Source organism: Anomaloglossus baeobatrachus, chromosome 1, assembly GCF_048569485.1.
Source record: "Anomaloglossus baeobatrachus isolate aAnoBae1 chromosome 1, aAnoBae1.hap1, whole genome shotgun sequence".
Taxonomy (NCBI): domain Eukaryota; kingdom Metazoa; phylum Chordata; class Amphibia; order Anura; family Aromobatidae; genus Anomaloglossus; species Anomaloglossus baeobatrachus.
In genome coordinates this window covers 32,854,075-32,871,402 of record NC_134353.1, presented here as the reverse complement: position 1 = coordinate 32,871,402, position 17,328 = coordinate 32,854,075, and the positions used below count along the sequence as shown (strand labels likewise).

The following is a 17,328-nucleotide window of genomic DNA, read 5'->3' as shown; positions in this document are numbered from 1 at the left end:
TGAACGGGACCTCCGTTCGGCAAACCGACCTCGAGCCGAACCGAGACCGGTTCGCTCATCTCTAGTCATGAATTTTCTTATTTTGATAACAGTATAATTTAGTGTTTCTATTTAAGGTTACACTCATTAGGAAAAAGAACACTGCTCGGTGAGTACCAATAACTGTCAAAAAATATCACCTTCTTATCATCGCACAGTTCAATCATTATCTAATGTCAACCACTTTGACAGGAGGTATCTGTATTCACGATGTATGCAGCGAATCTCTGAGTCAATCTATATGATGGTAGCAGATCACACTTAAATACACCAGCAAATATGCATTCTGTATAGCGATTGGACTTCAACAAGCTTGTGAGTCTCAGGGTATCCATAATTAGATATAATCAAATAATACTTCTATTCTGTGGTTGATTTCAAGTATAGTTGGGTTGCAGGCATATACTATCATTTTTACTGAATGTGGCATGGTTAGCGCAAACCGCATTTCAGCACACAGGTTACCTGTTTTAACAGGCGAGAAATGGTCACCACCTCTTGATCTGGGGATAAATCAAATGCAAACAATGTGAAGCTGTCCATAAATCCTTCACGATCTATTGCCAGAGCGCTATCAGACTTTTGCTTGCCTAAAATATGCACAAAAGCCATATACTCTCTGATGGCTAAATCAACATTGAAATTAGGTTGGAATGGTCGGGCTGGAATCTGTTGGCCATCTATGTATAGAGTTGCATGGTTTACATTATAATGATGAAAGCACAATGGATTTTTCTTACACGAGCCGCTAAAGGCTCCATTATCTACAAAGTCCAATATAATAGCTTTTGGAATTTGTCCTAAGAAGAGGTTCTCATAGTTTGTAGCTCGTGTCCCTGGTTGAATACTGTATACTTTCATGCAGGCCCTATCGATTGCGTATTTGGCTGTGATGGATAGTAACCTGACTGTAACCTATATGGACAGCTGGAGAGACTTCCCTTCTGTTTACATAGAGAGATGCTTGTAAGATCTGCACTTTATATGGGTCCAGATCAGCTGACATCAAACAGAAATCGTCCTTATTTCTCAACAATTTGATCTTGAGGTCGAGGCCATTCAGTATGCGCTTTGGCTGTTTAAATTCACCTCTAAAAATTGGCACCAAGAGATCAACAGGCTTAGAGTTTTAAGTTTTGCTAGCTCTTTTGACAAATCCACCATTTGGACCATCCAAGGCCCGATCATTATGATGATCCGCACTGTCTTTATAGAAGAACCCAGTGGTAAACTGCTTCGATAGTGTTTCCAAACTGTAATTTAAAAGCGTTTCAGTGTGTTATACAGCTCTATAGCTGTAGAGGTTATCCGATATGATATACAGCTCTATAGCTGTAGAGGTTATCCAATTTGAGATAAGGCGATCTCCCAGAGTGATGTTGACCTGATTAAAAAGACTTGCAAGAGGGAAGTTTCTAAAGGCCCCGTCACACTAAGCAACATCGCTAGCAACATCGCTGGTAACGAACAACTTTTGTGACGTTGCTAGCGATGTTGCTGTGTGTGACATCCAGCAACAACCTGGCCCCTGCTGTGAGGTCGTTGGTTGTTGCTGAATGTCCTGGGCCATTTTTTAGTTGTTGCTCTCCTGCTGTGAAGCACAGATCGCTGTGTGTGACAGCGAGACAGCAACAACTAAATGTGCAGGCAGCAGGAGCCGGCTTCTGCGGAGGCTGGTAACCAATGTAAACATCGGGTAACCAAGAAGCCTGTCCTTGGTTACCCGATATTTACCTTTGATACCAGCCTCCTCCGCTCTCACTGCCTGTGCTGCCGGCTCCTGCTCTGTGCACAGATAGCTGCAGCACACATCAGGCAATTAACCCGATGTGTGCTGTAACTAGGAGAGCAAGGAGCCAGCACTAAGCAGTGTGCGCTGCTCCCTGCTCTGTGCACAGATAGCTGCAGCACACATCAGGCAATTAACCCGATGTGTGCTGTAACTAGGAGAGCAAGGAGCCAGCACTAAGCAGTGTGCGCTGCTCCCTGCTCTGTGCACAGATAGCTGCAGCACACATCAGGCAATTAACCCGATGTGTGCTGTAACTAGGAGAGCAAGGAGCCAGTGCTAAGCATTGTGCGCTGCTCCCTGCTCTGTGCACATTTAGCTGCAGCACACATCGGGTTAATTAACCTGATGTGTGCTGTAACTAGGAGACTGGGGGCTGGTCACTGGTTGTTGGTGAGCTCACCAGCAACTCGTGTAGCCACGCTCCAGCGATCCCTGCCAGGTCAGGTTGCTGGTGGGATCGCTGGAGCGTCGCAGTGTGACAGCTCACCAGCAACCTCCTAGCAACTTACCAGCGATCCCTATCGTTGTTGGGATCGCTGGTAAGTTGCTTAGTGTGACTGGACCTTAAGAGCTACAAGGCCCTGATCACTGATAGCTGTATTATCTTGTTTGACAAAATGGCAATTTATGGACATTAGCGTGTTGTTCAGATCATAATAATATTCAACGCTTCCCAATATGGAAGATTCCAGGGGCATTGTTTGAGAGAGCCGCAATAGGTTGAACTTTTACAAAAAGCGATCTCTCCATATTTGTTTATGTTGGATGAAGGTCAAAAATGTCCAGTTCAGATTTTGAGCACTCTACAGAAGCATTGTGTATGAAAGCTATTGTAGCTGATTAGAAGATGTAATCCACATAGCGTCTTACTCTTTTCTGACCTTTTTGTCTCTTAGTAAGATTTTTTTTCATGAGCATTTGGCGCTGTGATTAGCGCACATATTTTTCTTGTTTGTTGTTTTTAGCAACATAAACTATGCTGGACCCCTCGGGCGGGAGGGTGTTTATCCGATTCATTATGGCTGATGAGAAGGTTGTGACCGCATGTTTAGCAATGTTTTTGACAGCAGTGTTCACATGAAGCTTTACTATTTCTATACCTTTTCTGAAAAGGGGTACAGCTCTTCTAAAAAGACCTCTAATAATCCCGTCAAGGCCTACATACATGTACTCATCCCCACAAAAGCCATCTAATCCACGACCCGATTGAGCAATATAGTACCGTGAATAAATGGTTGAATCTCCGTACACCCTTTGAGATACCATTTTCCTGTGTTAACACCGTCGGGGTCTAAAATGTAATTGCACAATACTTTTTCCGTACTTAAATTTAACAGGGGTGCCCTGATCTGATAATATAGAGATTGTCACAGAATCAAAATTTTGTTTGCAAAGAGGTACATAATCGAGCCTTTTGTACTGAGTGGTAACAATTTCACTGCTCTTGCTAGTTACCTGAACAGTTCTCAGAAGTTGCACGTAGCTGTCACCTATAAGTTGGTATTGGATTATATATGTGTACACATATAATGTATAAAATTCATCTTTTATATCTGCATACATCATCTTTCGCTCCAGATGCGTGTTATCTACAGAGGCCTCAATAAATGCTGGTAGATTTAAAATATGTGACAGCTTCAGTCCTGGAGCAAATTGTATCATTGGTGAATTTGACATGGTAACACTTCTCTTCACCTCATCGAATCGAAGTTTAACCCCTTCAGCCCCAAGGCGTTTTCCGTTTTTTCGTTTTTTCTTCTTGCTCCCCTTCTTCCGAGAGCTGTAACTTTTTTATTTTTCTGTCAATCTTGCCAAATGAGGGCTTGTTTTTTGCAGGACGAGTTGTAATTTTAAATAAAACCATAAATTTCACCATATAGTGTACTGGAAAACAGCAAAAAAATTCCAAGGTTGGAAAAACTGCAAAAAAAGTGTGATCGCACAATAGTTTTTGGGATATTTTATTCACCATGTTCACTTTATGGTAAAACTTATGTGTCACTTTGATGCGTGAGTTCGGTGCGAGTTTGTAGACACCAAACAAGTATAGGTTTACTTGTATCTAAGGGGTTAAAAAAATTCACAAGTTTGTCCAAAAACAGTGGCGCACGTTTTGCGCCATTTTCCGAAACCTGTAGCGTTCTCATTTTTCAGGATCTATGGCTCAATGACAGCTTATTCTTTGCGTCTCGAGCTGACATTTTTAATGATACATTTTTTGCGCGGATGCTACGTTTCTAGTGATCGCGCAACAGTCAATGTTACATGCTACTGATAAACCATTCCAACTAAAGGGCACTTTACACGCAGTGACATCACTAGCGATGTCGCTCATGAAAGCACCCACCCCCGTCATTTATGTGTCACGGGCAAATCGCTGCCCGTGGGGCACAATATCGCTAGTACCTGTCACACATACTTACCTTCCTAGCGATGTCGCTGTGGGCGGCGAATAGCCTCTTTTCTAAGAAGGCAGTTCATGCGGCGTCACAGCGACATCACACTGCAGGCGTCCAATCGAAGCGGAGAGGCGGAGAGCAGCAGTATGAATGTCATGCCGACCTCGCTGCCGGAGGACACAGGTACGCTGTTGTTCGTCGTTCCTGGGGTGTCACATGTAGCGATGTGTGCTGCCTCAGGAACAACGAACAACCTGCTTCCAGCACCAGCAATGATATTTAAGAAATGGACAACGTGTCAACAATCAACGATTTGGTGAGTATTTTGCATCATGAGTGGTTGCTGATACGTGTCACACGCAATGACACCGCTAATGAGGCCGGATGTGCCTCACGAATTCCGTGACCCCCAATGACATCTTGTTAGTGATGTTATTGCGTGTAACGGGGCCTTTAATCTAAGTTCAAATGCTGCCCTCTTCACTTTTTCACTTCGCACTGTGCCTCAAAAGTAGTTTTTGACCACATATGGGGTATTGGCATTCGCAGGATAAATTGCACAACAAATTCTACTGAGCTTAATCTCCTGTTACTCTTGTGAAAAAAAAAAATGGGTTAAGGCAACATTTTGTTCAAGGTGCTTGCCAAACATCTAGATAAATTCCTTAAGTAGTCTAGATTCCAAAATGTGGTCACCTGTGGGAGAGCTACACTATTTAAGCACATCAGAGGATTTCCAAGTGTGACATGGTGTCCGTTAACAATTCCAGACAATTTTGAGTTCAAAAAGTTATATAGCATTACTTCAATTTCGAGCCCTGCTGTGTGCTCAAACAGCTGATTTCCCCCACCACATAAAGTATCAAAGTACTCTAGTAATATTACACAACACATTATATGTTGCATTTTCTACTATTCCCCTTGTGAAAATAAAATATTTGAGGTTAAAAAAACATTTTTTTGTAGTAAAAATGTATTTTTTTATTTTCATGGCTTATTATAAATTTCTGTGAAGCACCTGTGGATTCAAGGTGCTCACCAAACATTTGGATAACTTCCTTGAGAAGTCTAGTTTCTGAAATTGGGTCAGGTGTAAGGGAGACACATCAGGGGTTCTCCAAAAGCAGCATGGTATCTGCTATCTATTCCAGACAATTTCGCTCACTAAAATTCAAATGCTTCTCCTTCTTTTCCAAGCACTGACGTATTTCCAAACAGATTTCCACCACATAGAGAGTATTGGCGTACTCAGGAGAAATTGAACAACAAATTTTACAGTTCATTTTCTCCTGTTACACTTGAAAAAATGCAAAATGTGGGGCTAAAGAAACATTATTGAGGGGAAAAGTAAAATTATTTTTTTTCCTTCCTCACTTCTTTCATTGCTGTGAAGCACTTAAAGGGTTAACAAACTTCTTAGGTGTGGTTTTCAGTACTTTGAGGGGTGCAGCTTTTAGAGTGGTGTCACTTTTTGGTATTTTCTGTCCTAGGACCCTCAAAGTCACTTCAAATGTGGTGTGGTCCCTAAAAATATAAAATTTTGTTGGAAAAATTAGAAATTGCTGACAAACTTTGAACCCCTGTAGCTTGCTAAAAGAAAAAAAAAATCAACATTTTTGTTGATGTAAAGTAGACAAGTGGGAAATGTTATTTATTAACTACTCTGTGTGAAATAATTTTCTGGTTTAAAAATTTTGAAATGCTCTAAATGTTTGCCAAAATTCCTAGTTTTTCATAAACAAAAAATATTGTCCTAAATTTACCAGTAACATAAAGTCCAATATGTCACAAAAAAAACCCAACTGTATTGGGATCAATAAAATCTTTTGAAGCATTGCAGACTTTGAACCTCATAAAATGACACTGGTCAGAATAGAAGAAAATAGCCAGGTCATGATGGGGAAAAGAGGCTGGGGGTGAAGGTGTTAAATTACTCTGTTTCATATCTTTAGTTTACATGTATTGGAAATTAGTTCCTGATCAATTGAACAAAATGTAGATTAAATACAGAGATATATTTTAACAAAATTTGATTTGCTATATCATTTAAACCATCTAGATGCAGACTTTTCAATTTGTATATCTAATAGGACTCTTTAAAATATACAACTACATCTCCATTAGTTTCCGGACCAGTTGATCGGGAGACAGTACCCCTTGAATGTGTGATGAAACCAGGTCAGCAGGAGACCCTTGTTTTCATATTAATTTCTTCTCCCCATTTTCCGATAATTTTAGGAATCCTTGGCTGCGGTCTACAAATCCAGTCATCAATTGGGAGACTAAAGAAATATCCTTCCCACCCCAGAGTGGTCCGACCATTAGTCCAACTGTACCGGTTCCAGTATCATCGAATGCGGTGGGCACTGTACAGGTACCTGTTCTACCCCCGGTTTATAATGACTTCGCTGATATATGCGACAAAAGAAAAGCAGATCGGCTTCCCCCGCATAGACCGTATGATTGTCCCATAGACTTACTCCCAGGGGCAGAGATCCCGTTTGGTCATGTCTACCCGTTGGTGGCACCTGAGTTACAAGCACTAAAAGATTACATCGATGAAAGCCTAGCCAAGGGATTTATTCGACCTTCTACCTCACCAGCAGGGGCACCCATCTTTTTTGTGAAAAAGAAAGAGGGGACTCTGAGACATTGTATCGACTACCGGGAACTAAATAAGATAACCATCCGGAACCGGTATCCGTTACCGTTGATTCCCGAACTATTGGAGAGAGTACAACAGGCCAAAATATTTACTAACTTGGATCTCCGTGGGGCATATAATCTACTTCGTATACGTCTCGGGGACGAGTGGAAAACAGCGTTCAGATGTCGGTATGGACATTGAGTATCTAGTGATGCCTTTTGGACTTTGTAACGCTCCAGCGGCTTTCCAACACCTAGTCAACGATATATTTAGGGATATAATGGACCTGTTCATGGTGATTTACCTGGATGATATCTTGATCTTTTCTGATTCCCTACAGGAACACCAGGAGCACGTCAAGACAGTACTTACCCGTCTGAGGGATAACCACCTGTATATCAAACTGGAGAAGTGCAAATTCCATTGCTCAAAGATACAATTTTTAGGATATGTCATCTCTCCTCAGGGACTGAACATGGAGTCTGGCAAAATACGGGCAATTCTAGACTGGCCGGAACCGGGAAACATCAAGGAGGTACAACGCTTTGTCGGTTTTGCTAACTTTTACAGACGCTTTATCCGTAACTTTTAAGAGATCGTCCGTCCTATCACTCTGTTAACCAAAAAAGGGCAGAAGTTTGTGTGGTCCGCCCAGGCCCAGGAAGCTTTCAATCGTCTCAAGGTTTGTTTTACCTCAGCACCAATACTAATACACCCGAATCCCGCACTCCCTTTTATTGTGGAAGTCGATGCGTCCGATTATGCATTAGGGGCTATCCTTTCACAAAGGACTGGGGACAAGAGTCTCTTGCACCCGTGTGCTTTCTTTTCTCGCCAGTTGTCCCCTGCAGAAAATAACTGACATTGCGGACAAGGAATTGTTGGCGATTATTTCTGCTTTTAAGGAATGGAGACACTACTTACAGGGAGCAGCGCAACAAGTGATAGTTCTCACAGACCATCGTAACCTAGAATTCCTTAAATCTGCCAGGTGCCTGTCTCCACGGCAAGCCCGTTGGAGCCTGTTCCTTAACCAGTTTAATTTTATCATTACATACCGTCCAGGGTCACGTAATGGGAAAGCCGATGCCTTGTCCCGAATCCACGCCATGGACTCCGTGCCTGGAACCCCGTCTCAGACCGTTTTATCAGATGCCAATTTTGTTGGAGTAATCCGGAACCAGGACTTGTGGAAGGACATCAAGCTGGCCTATGATGGTGACGTATTTCTTGCTGCCCCCCCGAATGATGTGACTCTTGTCCTTCGGAATGGTGTGTGGTTGAGAGAGCGACGTATTTATGTCCCGGAGGCTGTAAGACTTCGGGTTCTCAAGTCGGTCCATGACTCCGTGTTGGCAGGTTATAGGGGGGTACATAAGATGCAGGAATTTCTGAGTCATTTTTTCTGGTGGCCTACCTGTTTAAAGGATGTGAAAGACTATGTCCACTCATGTGTTGTTTGTGCCCGGTGCAAGGTCCCTCGTGTGGCTCCTACGGGACTTCTTCAACCGTTACCCGTACCATCTCGCCCTTGGGGATCCATCTCAATGGATTTTATTGTGGAGTTGCCCGTCTCAGGCGGTAACAATACCATTTTGGTGGTGGTGGATCGGTTGACAAAGGCTGCTCACTTTATTCCATGTAGCGGTCTTCCCTCAGCCGCAGAGGCAGTGGATTTGGTTATCCAGAATATATTTCGATTGCATGGGGTACCGGATGAGATCATCTCTGACCGGGGCGTGCAGTTCACGTCTAAGTTCTGGAAAGGGTTTTGTTTGGCACTCCATATTGATGTCTGTTTGTCTTCTGCATACCATCCCCAGACAAATGGGCAAACCGAACGGACTAATCAAACCCTGGAGCAGTACCTACGATGTTATGTCAGCCATCTGCAGGACGATTGGTTGCAGCTGCTTCCTTGGCAGAGTTCTCGTATAACAACACTCAGAGCAGCTCCACTAAGGTAACGCCCTTTTTCGCTAACTTGGGTTACCATCCAAATGTTTTGCCTAGGTCACCGGTGGCAGTTTCGGTGCCAGCGGTGGAGGACAGATTGACGGAGCTACGACGGAATCTGGAGGTTTTAAAGGACTCTTTGGCTTCGGCTCAGGAGCGTTACAAGAAGTCGGCAGACACTCACCGGAAACAGGCACCCATGTATAAGGTAGGGGACTCGGTGTGGTTATCCACCAAAAATCTGAAACTAGGTGTTCCTTCGCAGAAGCTGGGGCAGAAATTCATTGGTCCGTTCAAGATCACCGGGATAGTGAGCTCTGTGGCCTGTCGGCTGTGGTTGCCGCACAATTTAAAGGTACACCCGGTCTTTCACGTTTCTCTGCTAAAACCAGTTTCCCCTAATACGTTTCATGGTCGTATCGTGCCTCCTCCTCCGCCGGTGATGGTTGATGGCCAGGAGCAGTTCGTGGTTGAGGACATTATTGACTCCCGGCTCCATCGGCATCGGCTTCAGTATCTGGTACGTTGGCAGGGGTACTCCCCCGAGGACGATTCCTGGGAACCTGTGGGTAACATCCGAGCGCCCCGGAAGGTTGCTCAGTTTCATCGGAGGTACCCGGACAAGCCTGGCCCTGATCCGTCCTGAGGCCGTTTCTGGGGGGGGAAGTACTGTCAGAGTTCCAGGATTTCAAGTTTTCTTTTGAAGGATCTTGCTTGCCCTTTGTTAACATGGAGTTTTCTGTTCTGTTGCTCTACTACCTGTTCATCTGTTTAAAAGCCCGCCCCTAAGCTTTGTCTAGTTGCCTGAGTATACTGCTTCCTGTCTACTCCTGCCCTGCTGCTCTTGGTTCTTGATTGCTATTTGGATCCTGTTGAAAACACCCGACACCGGCTCTGGACTTCACCTGGTCTCATCAAGCTGTGCCCGGACTCCGTCTGCCGTCTCTGGTCGGCACTTCTGCCCGGTTCCTTCCGTTTCATATCCACCCTAGGACTCACATCACGTACGGACATTTTTGGACTATACCTGTTGCCCTTTCGTGTCCCGGCTGCTGCGCATTTAGGCCTTCTGGGGTGATCGCCAGACAGCCCCTGTATAGGGGTTCGCTCCTGGTGGTCTCCCTGGGGGAGTCCGGTGCGTGGCCCCGGGAATTCCCCTTTGCTCCGACCCCGGCAGGTATTTACTGTGTTTATGTTCTATTGTGTTTATGTTCTGTTCTGTGTACATATAGTTGGTTGCATATTATAAACGTCTTTGCACCAAGAACCCGTCTCTGGTTGTCATTGCCCTAACGCAATCGAAATCCTCAGTACATACAATAGTATTACACTCATGTTTATGGCAAAATACCTGGAAAGGCTATGTTTAAGATATACGTTTTTGGCATTGTGTTTATTTCCATTTATTTTGGAACGTATTGACTGTGTGGTGCGGCCAACACACTGTAAGCTGCAACAACAATTTATAGCATAGATGACATAGTAATTATTAACAGAATGTTGTTGGCTGATTTTTATCACTTCACCTCTTTATTGGATTTTATTTAATCTACCCTGTGGTAATGATCTCACAGCAACAGCACATTTTAACATTACATTTAGAGATGATCCATGTTTGTTATCTACTTTTTTGGAAGAAATTTTCAATCTGCTAGGTTCGATAATGTTTTTGATTGTTGTGCCTTTCAGAAATGTGCTCCCTGGTTCTGATGGTAAAAGTCTTTTTAGCATGGGATCTTTCATTAAGATGTTTCAATATTTTATGCAAATTTTGCAAATAAAATGATTTCCTCTTTAAATATGCTGATAAAATTATATTTGTTTTTTTTAAGTTCATTATTTTCTCTTTTATGTATTTCTTTTATATCCAAATGACTTTCATACTTTCTTGTTTCTTTGTCTTTCATTCTTTGTCAATTAGGGTTCAAAGCACCCCATGAATACATTTGCAAAACTTGGGGTGACTCGAGTCCCATCGCAGTACCAAAACACTGTAATTATACTTTGTTTTGGAATGTGAATAAATTGCGTTCCAAAATGAAAAGCAGACCCTCTAATAAAAATAATGGTTTTTTTATTCGAATATTAGGAGTGCTGGAAAGATAGTGATAAACTGCCCTGATACTCAAATATGAAGACCTAGTTCTACAAGATATAGTAAGTAAATTACCCTCCTACCTATGTGATTCTACCCAAATAATTGAAGAAACTAAAACAATAAGATGGTTCTTAAAATCTTTTTTTTTTGCTTCATTACCTTAGATGTCACACCATGGTATAAAAACATTGACCATGATTTTGGTATCAGGTCAGTTGATCACTATCTTTACAACACTCTTAAAATCCTAGTCCAACAAAAAACCTTTTTATTAGGCCTCTTTCACACGTAGGTGAAAAACCACGCACGTTTTTAACGGACGTGCCAGAGGTGCATTTTGCCCTCTGTGAGCCATGTTTATGGCACACGTGTGTTCTCTGTGTGTTATCTGTGATAACACACGGAGATCGGGAACTTTCTGCTCACCTTTCCCTGGCGTCGCTGTCCGTGGTGCTGATCTTCGTTCTCTGGTCCTGCCGACTCCCCGCTGCTGCTGCTTCCGGCCGCAATTAAGTGAATATTTAATGAACATGATAAGCGGCAGTCGGAAGCAAGTGACAGCAACGGCAGAGAAAGGAGGGCAGGAGAAGGTGAGTAAAGTTTTTTTTATTTTTTTTTTCTCAAACACGTGTGCTTTCTCCGGCGCGTGTCACACAGAACACCTCAGTGTGATCCATTTGCGTTCCGTGTGACACCCATGATGCCGGAGAAAAACGGACATTTTGACGTGTGGAGCACATGGACACACTTATGCTCCACACGTACACACGGTCCATGGCAGAACATGCACGTGAGTGCAGACCAATTGATTTTAATGGGTCTATGTGTGCCCGTGTCTCCGGTACGTGAGGAAACGGACCAAACACGTACCGGAGACATGGACATGTGAAAGAGGCCTTAGAGGCTTTGTATTTCCTTTTGAAACACAATTAATTCACATTCCTAGACAAACTGTACTTAAAATCTCTAGGTACAGCAATGGGCACTTGGGTCACCCCAAGTTTTGCAAACCTACTCATGGGGTGCTTCTAGTGATCATTGCTTTTCTTATCCTTCACATACAGTCAAAAAATTACATACTATTGCTGCTACGTTGATTACTTGATTGTCATCTTGTCGGGAACATGAAAGGAAGCAATTTGTTTCACAGAATCAATTAACAGTAACAACTGGGGAGTCACCTTCACATCACATATCAGTAAAGATGCACTGGTCTTTTTAGATCTGGAATATAGACATTAGGATAACTATGTAATTACTAAAATGCACTTTAAACCGGTCTATACAAATGAGTATCTTGATTATTATCATGTGCATTATGTAAATGGAAAAGGAACATCACTTACTACCAATTCCATCGCATTACAGGAAACATCTCTTCTAAAGAGGATTATATACAACAACACATAAGAGCCAGGTTAAGGGATAAAAAAATACCAAATTATTAATGCAGCCTATGAAAAAAATCTTAGTATGATTATATTTTGCACATTATTTATCATGTTAGTTTTTTATGTGTATATATTTCTTATGTGTATATATGTTTTTTTTAATATTTATAATTATTTAAGAGAATAAAAGATTTTTTATGACTATATAAGATTATTATGGTATATTTTTGAGTATTGTTTTTAGCATAAGGGTGTATTTTATTTCACAAGGTGGATGCTGATAACTTTCAATTAACATCACACCCATCCCCTTCTGTCTTTGTCAACTCAGGTACATACTTGAGCACTTTTACTAGAGGAGCAAGTACATTGAGCTCTGCAGGCACTAATATTTTTAAATTAATCGTATCTTAAGAAGGCTTTTTTTTAATAAGCCAAAATGAGTTGAATATCAATTTCTATAAAATTTTCATGGCAATTTCATGCCACTGGTATATGAAATAATAAACCAATTCCACAGATCCTCTCTCACCTTGCTGGATTCACTAAGAATACTGATTGCAGCCTTCTTCTCATCCTTATTACACCTGTGAATTTTCTGACAGACGAGGGATTCACAGTTGATCAATCGGGCTGTATACAAACTATCCGGCACGCTCACTAACCACGCACTGTGAGCCTATACTTTTGGAGTCCAGGTCAGTGCTTGCACATCCTTTGATGAACTCCTTATTCAAATCTACTCTCATTTATGTGCATCATTTTTAATCTTTTATTTCTCCTTTAGTTGAATTTATTTCCTATAGTCCCATACAATTTGTTAGTGTAACTAAAATTTTAATTTCATGGTCAATGTAATATTGAGCCTTTTTTAAAGTGTTATTTTTCATAAACGTAATGTTTTATCATCTCTCCCTTGTCTTTTATAACCCACCACCCCAATGACAAGCTGAAACATACAATGTAATAGTATATAGCATCTAGTAAAAAAATGACAATATTGTTATGTTTAAAGTCTTTATTGATCATTTCACAAGTAGAATCAGTCACAGGACATTTCAGAATGCTTTGTATTTATTAATCTAAAGCATTACAACTATTACAGAATGGCAGAGATCATTAAAATTCAATAATCAACAGAAGTATTTGTGTTTTCATTGTTTTTATTGATGAAACACCAAACCACATTTACTGATTAAGAAACAAGCATATCAGATCCATCTTAAGCTACATGTATTGCAGTATCGGGAGAGTCCTTTTTTAGGTATCAAAGTTCCTTGCATGATACCTTGATAACTAATGATGGGGAATGTAAAGGTTGAATCATGCAATGAGATAGGAAAAGTTTGGAAGGGATTTTGATGGTCTAACAGTGGGATTACTTACAACACTAAAAGGCATATTTAAATCAGGCATTGAATGTATCCCAGCCATGAGGTAGATTCATTTTGATCAAATTATGATTTTTTGCATCATTACATATAAATTCCATTATGTTAGACTCTGGAATTACAGACCCTTTGTAAATAAATACACTTTTATTGTTCAAAATCATATTTACATGGTTTACAATTTCACTGCTAGTGTAGTTTATCTTTGTCTAAATTGTTGGAGATAATGTTCAGGAGCTAACAGGTTTTAAAGTTGACAGTTTCTTTGCATTGTGTTGCGCTTGAACCAAGTGACTCTGATTTATATCACTACATTTCTTATTTCACGTCAAAGGGCGTGTCACTGCAATTTTATCATCAAGGCATTAGATAACATTTTGCCCTTTGTTTGACATATTAGAGGGTCTTAGTTTAATTAAGAAGATATAGCTGGTACATAGTTTGGTATTGGCTCGTACATAGTCTGGTCTTTTTTTGTAGCAATATGAATGCGAAACCTGGGAGATAAAGAAACAATACAGGAGAACAATCAATGCCTTCGAAATGTGGTGCTGCAAAAGGATGTTATCAATACCATAGATGCAAAACAAAACAAACAAATCAATTTTGGAACAACTCAAATCAGATATCTCCCTTGAAGCAGGGATCACCAAACTATGACTTGCCTATTTTGGACACATCAAATAAAGGATGGGAGAAGGACATCATGGTCAGAAAAATAGAACAAACAAGGCAAAGGTGAAGACCAGCAACCCGATGGATGAGATGAGAAAGGCCGATATTTGTTTTTTGAACCGAACACTGGCGTTAAAAAAAGAGTTTAGGTTCAGATGCTTTACGTGCGAACTTTACTTGCACGAGCCTTGCTGTGCTCAGGTCCACTTGGTGCTCAGTTCTGAGCAAGCCTCTTACAGTGTTTGAATGGCTCGCAGTGGGCGTAACAACAGCGTGATTAGACTTAGTGTGAAAAAAAAATTGGAAAAGACTGCCCATTTTCCCCGGAAGAGATCTGCGTAGGGCCGGTTGTATGTGGGCAGAAGCCCAAACTGCCAATCAAGGGCTCATGCCAAGTTTGAACCAGTGAAGGTTTAGTTGCTGCTAGTGAACCGAACCTCCATGGTTTTGCTCATCTCTACTCGAAATCAATCTGAAGGCTGTTAATAAAAAAAGTTTAATTTGATCATGATTGAGGGCTAGATACATTTTCTCTGTATATTCCATTATTTGCTGGAAAGTAGGCTTGTTATTTTCAGGATTACAAGGCCTAAAAAAGGTCTATAAACCCAATGGTCTGATAAGGTAGTCACTTCTTTTTTTGTATGGAGTGTGATTTATATCTCAAGAATGATTTATCATTCAAGAGTCTTAAAACTTTACACCACTTATTTGGTATATTTATTGGCGCACTTTCAGAAGAATTCAGCCTTTTGAGATCCGTAAGTAAATTTCTCCTAAGGCCGACCAATCGTTGCATAAAATAGATTTTCTGAGTGAAAAACTTGCCTTTATGAGCCAAGTTAGGGCAAATTGCCTCAGACATCTTTTCAACACGGCACAGACTGCATAAAATGCCTGATAAGGTGTAAAATATATTTTTTAGAACTATTTTTCTTTTCAACATACACAATGGGTAGGTGGAAACAAGCCCAACCTTAAACAAACTCCTATGTTCTGGCTCTTAAACCTACCAAGAAATAGTAATAGGATTGTCATGTGACATCTCCCTAAGAATTGCGGCAATCACCAGCAGTGAACATGTGGGTATACCAGTGTCCTCAGTATCTTTTTTCCATAGTTCTAAAATATTGATGCAACTGTTTACTCTGTTCTTCACTTACGTCACAAAGGTTTTCTGTGAAATGATCCAAGTGGCTATGGAGATAATGCACATTGAATCTCATTGTTGTTGTAGCTGTTCTGTTTTGTCACAAGTCAGCTTATGGAATCACCAGTGAGGTCCTCTGAATTAGGCCTCTTCAGACCTAATCAAGATCGAGCGCTCGGAGAAAAAGACCTGCATCCATGTGGGCATGATCAATTTTTCTGTTTATTTAACCAAAGTACAGTTTATTTATACCATTTACAGAGCAATGTGATATTGCAAAAAAAAGCTTCTAGCTAGACTTCACAAGTTGCTCATAAGACCTTTAAGTTTTAGCAAAACAAAAATGTAGAGTCATGCATATGAGATAAGAAGAAGATAAGAAGAACATTTAGAGACAATAATAATCCTTGAGCCTGTCTCTTATTCCGTAGGCTCCATGACTATGAACTACCATCAGATATACTTACTAATAACAATAAAATATCTTTTATGAAGAAATAGAGAAACTATTAACCCTTCTATATCAATTTCCCCCTTTTGTAAATGGTATAACCTTCACTACAGGGTCAGTAGGCGTCCAATCAGGAGCTGCTGGCTCATGGGCCTAGTACCCATGAGAGGGGTCTTCCTACCACTTCACCCATCCACCCTCAGTGTGGACACCTACTCCCCGTCAGCAGAGGCCATTTGGGGTCCGTAGTAAACTACAGAGGGTTCAATGCTGGGACTCTTAGAACATACATTATTCATTAGTTTAGGTAATGCATATATCAATGTTTTTACAGCTATATAAAGCAGTAGACAGAACAACAATATTTGCATACAGGTTTGTATAATGCCAGAAACCCAACCTGCTAGGCCCTTAAACCAATTGGCTGGATTCATAAAAGAAAATGTATTTCCCCACCAGGAGTCCTTGTTGGCATCATGCTCTTTTAACCATTTATCCCTAAGTTCACTTGTTTTCTGTATATCTGCTCTAACCTGGAGGTTGCCTGCAGGGTCAATGTAATGGCAACAGGCAGGACCAATTATTTGACACATTCCGCCGTCTTTTGCTGTCACAAAGTCTAGCACTATAGTATGCTGGTTAGTGACTACAATTAATTGTTTTTGTATAGCATTGGTAGCATTTAGAATCTCAAGAACCCGAAAAATTTGATCATCCAGGTAGTCAATGGACTCTACTAGCTTGTCCCACATTTGCATTAGGAAAGGGTGTATGAAAATAGCACTAAATACCTTATTTGCTTTTCCCATTTCTACTACATGAGGCTTACCATTTGGCCGGGGTTTATTATCTGCTGCTCGTTTATACAAGGTATGAATTGGGACAGCTGCTACATCTACTTTACTATGAGGAACTATGAATGTGGCTGGTGTAAGTCTGGCAAGTGTGCAAACCCCTCTCATGTCAGGGCTCACCCACTTGTGAGTACGATTCCCACAAACCAAAAACACTCCCACTGGGAAAATACAAAAGTGAGTTTGACTTTGTACACAATAAAGCAGATTCAGAAGCCCCTTCATGACTTTATGAGCACACCACGTATTGTTCATTTGTTTTCCCGTCATACCCGAGATACAGCTACCCCGCTCCCTCCTAAAAGTCCGTCTAATAAATGATGATGTACAGCCCTCAATACCCTTCTGATATACTGTCTCATTGTCCTTGGTTAAGTCATGTGTATGTATATAGAAACAGTTATTGTCTTTTCCACAATTTCCAACACCATTGTATTGAAGACTGAACCATAATCCATCATGGGATAATGGGGCCCGAATGAGGA

At 41.1% G+C, this 17,328-nt stretch overlaps 1 protein-coding gene across 1 annotated transcript in view; it reads right to left on the bottom strand.

Annotated features, from left to right (window-relative positions):
• Positions 1–471: 471 nt before the first annotated feature.
• Positions 472–17,328, bottom strand: part of LOC142243005 (vomeronasal type-2 receptor 26-like) — a 175,116-nt gene continuing 158,259 nt past the window's right edge. Inside the window, exons 7-9 of the mRNA XM_075314884.1 lie at positions 3,287–3,474; positions 3,054–3,180; positions 472–719 (exon numbers count right to left, since the gene is read on the bottom strand). Coding sequence (XP_075170999.1) covers positions 472–719; positions 3,054–3,180; positions 3,287–3,474 — 563 coding nt within the window. The remainder of the gene's footprint in view (positions 720–3,053; positions 3,181–3,286; positions 3,475–17,328) is intronic.